Raw genomic sequence first — 8,458 nt, forward strand, 5'->3', positions numbered from 1 at the left:
CCCCCAGCCCCTGCAGAGCCTGGTCCCAGCCTGTCTGAGGGAGGGCCGAGCCCTGTGCTGTACCTACTTGAAGCCGAGGCCGCGGAGGTGCTGGCCGATTAACCGGATCACATCCTCGTCCGCCCCCCCAGCCCCTGCAGAGCCTGGTCCCAGCCTGTCTGAGGGAGGGCCGAGCCCTGTGCTGTACCTACTTGAAGCCGAGGCCGCGGAGGTGCTGGCCGATTAACCGGATCACATCCTCGTCCGCCCGCGACAGCCTCTTCTTCTTACGGCCGCTGGCGGCCGGCGGCTGGCTCTCGGTGTGCGGCCCGAGGGTGGCCGTGTCCAGGCCCAGGCCGAGGCCCAGCCCCAGGCCCAGGCCCAGCCCCAGGCCGGGCCCGGGCCCGCCGTGAGGCAGCTGGCCGTTGGCGGCGCTGAGGTGCCCGGGCTGGGCGCCGTTCGTACTGGGCAGGCCCTGAGCCGGCGGTGCCTGCGGCTGCGGCTGCTGCTGCTGCATGGAGCTGGAGCCCGCGCTGCTCGGGAGGACGGGGCGGAGGCGGCGCCGGCGGCGGTGAGGACCGGGCCCCGAGCCGCTGGCGGACAATCGCTGCTTCTTCCTGGGAGGGGGAGGGCCGTGAGGCTGAGGCGGCGGCGGCGGAGACGCTCCACCGGGCTCCGAGTCCGACGATGAGGCCAGAGTGCTGCGTGAGGAGGAGGCGGCGGCGGCGGCGCTGACGAGAGGCCGCGGTCCCGCAGCTCCTGGACTGGGCCCCGGCTCGGCCAGGCGCGTCATCAAAACATGCGCGGTCGCGTCACGACGTCGCGCCCACGCGTCATCCCGCTCGACCGTTACGTCACAACCCCGGGGCCGGGCTGACGTCACCGCCTTCTGCTTGTCCGGTGACGTCACGGCCTCGCGCACCTATTTACACACGCCCCCCCGCCCCAGCTCCGGATGTCACCAGTTGCTGCACGCTGCCCCATGTCACTGGTTGGCCACCCCGTGAGGTCACTGGTTATCGCTTGCTTTGTGACATCATCGGTTCTAGCCCGCATTGTGACATCACCAGTTCTAGCCCACTCCGTGACATCACTGGTTCTCGCCTGATCCACAACGTCATTGATTCTCCCCCTCCCCCCGCCCCATGCCAAGACATCATCGATTTTCGTCCCTTTCTGCCCAACCTTTGACGTCATCCGTTCTCATGCACCCTCATGAGGAGGCCCCAAGAAGTCCGTGTCATCACCGGTTCTGGCCCGCTCCATCACAAGCACTGGTTCTCACCCACTTCATGAAGTCACCGGTTTTTGCCCATGTCCTGACGTCATCAGTTGTTGCCACCCGATGAAGTCACCGATTCTCGAGCACTCCATGACATCACTCGTTCTCGCCTGTACCATGACATCACAGGATCTCAGCCATTGCATGAAGTCACTGGTTTTTGCCCATGTCCTGATGTCATCAGTTGTTGCCACCCGGTGAAGTCACCGATTCTCGAGCACTCCATGACATCACTCGTTCTTGCCTGTACCATGACATCACAGGATCTCATCCATTGCATGAGGTCACCGGTTTTTGCCTACGCCAGGACATCACCAGTTCTTGCTGGTTCTCGCCCATGCCCTGAATTCACCAGTTCTCGCCGTGATGTCAAGAGGGCTCCCATCATCCCTCCAGGGCCCAACGCCAAGGGCTTTGGTTGACGTTTTTGCGAAGAATGCTCCCAGCTTGTTTGGCCAACTTCACCATCCTTCTCCAGTTCGACGTGCAGGGTGTATGAGCCCTGTCTTCCTATCAGAGATGCCCCTCCCTAGGAGGCACACCATCACAAAATTGGGCCTGCAATCTGATAACGTTCCATAATTGGGCCCGATTATGTCGTTTTGTGAAGAAAATTCCTCAGGAAATCTCTCTTCATTCCCTGACACAGGACGTCGAGATCCCTGTTCCAGATCAGAGGGGACAGAATTCTGCACCTCCCTCCTAATGGGTGATGCCAGTCTGGACATCATATGGTGTTAATGATGAAACATTAGCTGAATCTATTGAGGCTGGAGTGGAGGCCTTTCCAACGTTATCACAATGGTCTTCCATTAGGCAGCTTACTGGGTATGTCTGATAACACCTTTGAAGAAGAAAACGGGATGGGAAGCTTGTAACTGCAGGAAGGTTCTTCAGCAATTCTGAAACGTGGGAATGATGTTCTACCTGCACACTAGAGCCCAGAAATTTCTTCACCTTTGTCAGGTGTTTAGGTTAGGTTCCCGAGTGTGGAAACAGGCCTTCGGCCCAACAAGTCCACACCGACCCTCCGAAGAGTAACCCACCCAGACCCATTCCCTCTGACTAACGTGCCTAGCACTATGGGCAATTTAGCATGGCCAATTCACCTGACCTGCACATCTTTGGATTGTGGGAGGAAACCGGAGCACCCGGAGGAAACCCACACAGACACGGGGAGAATGTGCAAACTCCACACAGAGAGTCACCTGAGGCTGGAATCGAACCTGGGACCCTGGTGCTGTGAGGCAGCAGTGCTATCCACTGAGCCACCGTGCCGCCCCCGTGTTCGGGATACATCTTGCAGTCCATGCTGAATTTCCTTCCATCCCCTCTTGTCATCAGGAATAATTTGCGGCAACTTCAGACACAGCCTTTTCCCTCCTGATTCCCAGTCTTCCAGTGCAAGCAGCAACTTCCCAGGAGATTTTCGCTAATTGTTCACAAACATTATGCAACTCCTTGAAGTGAATCTGTATCTTCCCAAAGATTCACTCCTGTCCTTGCCCTAAACGTGAAAGTATGGTACAAGGATCTGGGGATGTCATACTGTGTATTGACTATATCTTTATAATGTTTGTGCTTTTCATGATTTGAGAAATAATGGTTGTGGATGAACTGGAACTGAGGGGGTGTATTAAGACTGAGCTTTGGTTGGCAATGAGAACTTGCTGTTCAATGGACTAGTGACCAATTATCGATGACAAACACCTTTTGATTTGTTCTCAGGCGACTGAACATCTTGAGGATGAGAATAAGGTACTGAGAGAAATTACTTGATCTCCATCAGTTCAGGAGCAGTCTCTCTCTGTTCTCTGCAGTCAAAACACACTTTAAAGCTGAAGAAAACCCATTTATCTTTCCGTCAACAGTTGTTATAAGCTGTAACTCTTAATTGGTAGGTCAGAGACATTTTATTAGTGAACCAGCCACCCCGTGCCTTTTGCAAACCAGTGGAAGAATCTGGAAGAAGACAACTGAAAAGCAAGGTTCCGACCATGATGAGAATTATATGGGTTCGTACTTTTAAAGTATTATTTTAACTCATGACATGTGGGAGTCGCAGGTACTCAGGGAGATGAAGAAGGCATTCGGCACACTTGTCTTCATTGGTCAAAACATTGAGTACAGGAATTGGGACGCGATATTGCAGCTGTACTGGCCACTTTTGGAATACTGCATTCAATTCTGGTCTCCCTGCTGTAGGAAACATTGTTAAACTTGAGAGGGCGCAGAAAAGAGTTATAAGAATGTTGCCAGGTTTGGAGGGATTGAGCTACAGGGAGAGGCAGAACAGGCTGGGGTTGTTTTTCCTGGAGCGTCGGAGGCTGAGGGGTGACTTTCTCGATGTTTATAAAACCATGAGGGGCATGGGAAGGGCGAGTCGCCAAGATCTTTTTCACAGGATGGAGAACTCCAAAACTAGAGAGGCATCAGTTTAAGATGAGAGGGAAAGATTTAAAAAGGAACTGAGGGGTAAGTTTTTCTCCCAGAGGGTGGTACGTGTCTGGAATAAGCAGCCAGAGGAAGTGGTAGAGGCTGGTAAAATGACATCATTCAAAAGGAATCAGGATGGGTATGTGAATAGAAAGGGTTTAGAGGGATACGGGCCAGGTGCTGGGAAATGGGACTTGGTCAGATTGGGACGTCTGGTCAGTATGGACGAATTGCACTGAATGGTCTGTTTCGGTTCTGTATGACTCTATGAAGTGGCATTGGTTTATCGAGAAAAAGAGGGATCATCAGGATCATCTCAGCATCTGAGATGGAACAACTGAATTGCCTCCCAGTTTTCCTTCGACTATAAACTATTTTTGTGTGTGTGTGTGCGCGTATTTGTATGTGTGTGTGAATGTGCGTATCTGTGTGTGTGTGAGTGTGTGTGTGTGAGAGAGAAAGTGTGTGTGTGTGTGAGACAGAGTGTGTATGAGAGTGTGTGAGAGAGAGAGTGTGTGAGTATGTGCAGTGTGTGAGAGAGAGAATGTGTGTGTGAGAGAGAGAATGTGTGCGAGAGAGAGAATGTGTGTGTGAGAGAGAGAATGTGTGTGTGTGAGAGAGAATGTGTGTGAGAGGGAGAATGTGTGTATGAGAGGGAATGTGTGTGTGTGAGAGCGAGAGAATGTGTGTGAGAGAGAATGTGTGTGTGTGTGAGAGCGAAACTGTGTGTGTGTGAGAGAGAATGTGTGAGAGAGAGAATGCGTGTGTGTGAGAGAGAGAATGTATGAGAGAGAGTGTGTGTGTGTGAGAATGTGTGTGTGCGCGTGTGAGGGTTAGTGTGTGTGTGTGAGTGTGCCTATGTGAGAGAGTGTGTGTGTGCATGTGTCTGTGTGTGAGAGAGAGAAAGTGAGTGACTGTGAGAGAGTGTGTGTGTGTATTCATTTTTCTATCTGTCTGTCTTTGTATCTGTCTGTGTGCCTGTCCGTTTGTGTGAGTGTGCGTATCTGTCTGTCTGTGTCAGTTGGGTGCATGTGTATGTGTGTTTATACGAGTCTGTTTCTATCTCTGTCTGTGTCAGTCTGTGTGTGTATGTGTGTATATCCATCTTTGCATGTGTGAGAGAGAGTGGGTGTGTGTGTGTGTGTCTGTGTGAGGGTGTGAGTGTATGGGTGTCTGCATGTGTGGAGTTTATAAGGGGATGATAGTTTTAATTTTCAGTGTTAAATGCTGACTGTAAGTGTCTGATTATCAGCGAGAGTCTAATTATCAGTATGAAACAGTCAATCTTGCTCAGAACAGGAAGTTGCTGTGTTTTTCTATCAGCCCAGCTCTGAAAACCAGGTAAAGCAGGGAAGGTTTGCATCCTAACTGAACACCCTTGAACTTTTGTCATAACTCTGGGGATAGCAGGGTTTGATTCTCAGTGTGCGACACTGGGGTGGGGTGACAGCCAATCCTGTTGCAATTGTCTTGGGTATTAAATGGCAAGACTCCGCAGCCCTTCCTGATGGGGCGATTTGACCATTCCCCCCCCCCCCCCCCCTGTCTTTCATTGCTGGATGGTGTCCCTCAACAGAAGGTATTGTGAAAGTGCCTTCAAGCTAATGTCCTGCTGCTCCACTTTGTAGGATAGGATCAAGGAAGGATTAGGAAGCCTCCCACTCGAATCTGTGTCCCACTGTGTTTGCTGGGAGATGGTCACAAGGTCAAAGGAGGTCTCCAGCACAGAATAAGGCCCTTCAGCCCATCGAGTCAAAAACAGCCACCTAATTGTACTAATCCCATTTCTCCAGCACCTGGCTCACAACCTTGGCGTTGTAAATCAAAGTCCTTCTTCAATGCGATGATGGTTTCTGCCTGTCCCCACCTTCACAGGCAGTGAGCTCCAGAATCCCACCTGTGACAGTACGGTGCCTTTAAGAGAGATTTGTACTGGACTGTTTCTTTTTGCAGAGTGGAGTTATCACCCCAAGGCTGGAATGTCTGCTTCCAAAGCAGTGGGTAAGCAGCGTTCAGCTGCCTGAGTGTTTTCTTCAAGTTAGACAGAAAAAGCATGAATGGGTGCAGTCAGGCTCCCACACACCCAGGGTTTTAGATTTGGCTTACAGTTAGGGGTTGAAGCTGCTGGATACAGCTCACTCTCTGATGCAGCTAAAAGTTTACTTTCTCTCTCTGCTTCTAGATGGTTTAATTCAATGTTCCTTTCCCTTGGACAGGAGACAGCACGTGAGAGAAATCTGTTTTGCTATATTTGTCTTTGCCAAGGGTCTGTTTATGGGATGCTGCTATATTGGAACAGTTGATGATTGATAGTTAAATAATATATTATTTGATTTCATTTTTTAATAGAGTTAAAATTATACCGCTTCCTCGTTTGTATTTTAACTGTGCTGCAAGAATAAAGTGTGCTTTATTTAAAGCCTAGTGATGGGCTAATCAATCACCTTGAGAACACAGTTTCTTACACTTGCATTTAAGTAAAATAGAAAGTGAGGGTCCAGCCAGTTTTGAGAAGATTTATAGCTCAAGTTGAGGTTCTGGAGGTAGGTTTGCTCGCTGAGCTGGAAGGTTCGTTTTCAGATGTTTCGTCACCCTACTAGGTAACATCTTCAGTGAGCCTCCGGATGAAGCGCCGGTGATGATATTTATGTGTTTGGGTTTCTTTGGGTTGGTGATGTCATTTCCTGTGGTTTCCAACCCAATCCAAGGAAACCCAAATATATAGATAGAAAGCGGGAATCATCAGCAATGCTTCATCCGGAGGCTCACTGAAGATGTTACCTAGTATGGTGACGAAACGTCTGAACATGAATCCTCCAGCTTAGCGGGCAAACCTACATCCAGTTAGGATCAAGGCTATCTCCTTGATATATTTAAGACCATAAGACCATAAGACATAGGAGTGGAAGTAAGGCCATTCGGCCCATCGAGTCCACTCCGCCATTCAATCATGGCTGATGCGCATTTCAGCTCCACTTACCAGCGTTCTCCCCGTAGCCCTTAACTCCTCTAGACAACAAGAATCTATCAATCTCGGCCTTGAAGACACTTAGCGTCCCGGCTTCCACTGCACCCCGTGGCAATGAATTCCACAGGCCCACCACACTCTGGCTGAAGAAATGTCTCCGCATGTCTGTTCTGAAATGACCCCCTCTAATTCTAAAGCTGTGCCCAAGGATTCTAGAATCCCCACCTAACAGAAACAAAAACCCAGCATCCACCCTTTTCAAGCCATGCATTCTATTGTAAGTTTGTATTGGATGTCCCCTCAATGTTCTAAACTCTAATGAATACAATCTCAGGATCCTCATCAGTTCATCATATGTTAGGCCTAGCATTTCAGGGGTCATCCGTTTGAATCTCCACTGGACATGCTCCAGTGCCAGTATGTCCTTCCTGAGGTGTGGGGACCAAAACTAGACACAGTACTCCAAATGGGGCCTAACCAGAGCTTTATAAAGTCTTAGTAGTACATCTCTGCTGTTATATTCCAACCCTCTTGAGATAAGAGACAACATTGCATTCGCTTTCTTAATCACGGACTCAACCTGCATGTTTACCTTTAGAGAATCCTCGACGAGCACTCCCAGATCCCTTTGTGCTTTGGCTTTATTAATTTTCTCACCATTTAGAAAGTAGTCAATGCTTTTATTCTTTTTGCCAAAGTGCAAGACCTCGCACTTGCTCAAATTCCATCAGCCATTTCCTGGACCACTCTCCCAACCGGTCTAGATCCTTCTGTAGCCTCCCCACTTCCTCAGCACTACCTGCCTGTCCACCTAACTTCGTATCATCGGCAAAATTCGCTAGAATGCCCCCGGTTCCCTCATCCAAATCATTAATATATAATGCGAACAGCTGTGGCCCCAGCACCGAACCCTGCGGGACACCGCTCGTCACCGGCTGCCATTCTGAAAAAGAACCTTTTATCCCAACTCCCTGCCTTCTGTTAGACAGCCAATCCTCAATCCATCCCAGCAGCTCACCTCGAACACCATGGGCCATCACCTTGCTCAGCAGCCTCCCGTGTGGCACCTTATCAAAGGCCTTTTGAAAGTCTAGATAGACCACATCCACTGGGTCTCCCTGGTCTAACCTACTTGTTACCTCTTCAAAAAATTCCAACAGGTTTATCAGGCATGACCTCCCTTTACTAAATCCATGTTGACTTGTTCTAATCAGACTCTGCTCTTCCAAGAATTTAGAAACCTCATCCTTAATGATGGATTCTAGAATTTTACCAACAACCGAGGTTAAGCTGATTGGCCTATAATTTTCCATCTTTTGCCTTGATCCTTTCTTGAACAAGGGGGTTACAACAGCCATCTTATAATCATCCGGGACCTTTCCTGACTCCAGTAACTCTTGAAAGATCTCAACCAATGCCTCTGCTATTTCCTCAGCCACCTCTCTCAGAACTCTAGGGTGTATCCCATCGGGGCCAGGAGATTTATCAATTTTAAGACTTTTTAACTTTTCTAGCACTATCTCTTTCGTAATGGCAACCATACTCAACTCAGCCCCGTGACACCCTTTAATTTTTGGGATATTACTCATGTCTTCCACTGTGAAGACTGACGCAAAGTACTTGTTAAGATCTCCTGCTATTTCCTTATCTCCCATCACTAGGCTTCCTGCATCAGTTTGAAGTGGCCCAATGTCTACTTTTGCCTGTCGTTTGTTTCTTATGTACTGAAAGAAACTTTTACTATTATTTCTAATATTACTGGCTAGCCAACCTTCATATTTGATCCTCTCCTT

At 49.3% G+C, this 8,458-nt stretch overlaps 1 protein-coding gene across 2 annotated transcripts in view; it reads right to left on the reverse strand.

Moving 5' to 3' along the window:
- LOC122543872 (WD repeat-containing protein 26-like) overlaps positions 1-811 on the reverse strand; it is a 59,905-nt gene extending 59,094 nt beyond the window's left edge. The window contains exon 1 of one of the 2 annotated variants that reach the window (XM_043682726.1): positions 192-811. In XM_043682726.1, coding sequence (XP_043538661.1) covers positions 192-772 — 581 coding nt within the window. In that variant the 5' untranslated portion in view covers positions 773-811. The remainder of the gene's footprint in view (positions 1-191) is intronic. The other variant, XM_043682727.1, reaches the window with a different exon arrangement.
- Between the last annotated feature and the right edge of the window lie 7,647 nt (positions 812-8,458).

The sequence above is a fragment of the Chiloscyllium plagiosum genome, chromosome 45 (genome assembly GCF_004010195.1).
Source record: "Chiloscyllium plagiosum isolate BGI_BamShark_2017 chromosome 45, ASM401019v2, whole genome shotgun sequence".
NCBI lineage: Eukaryota > Metazoa > Chordata > Chondrichthyes > Orectolobiformes > Hemiscylliidae > Chiloscyllium > Chiloscyllium plagiosum.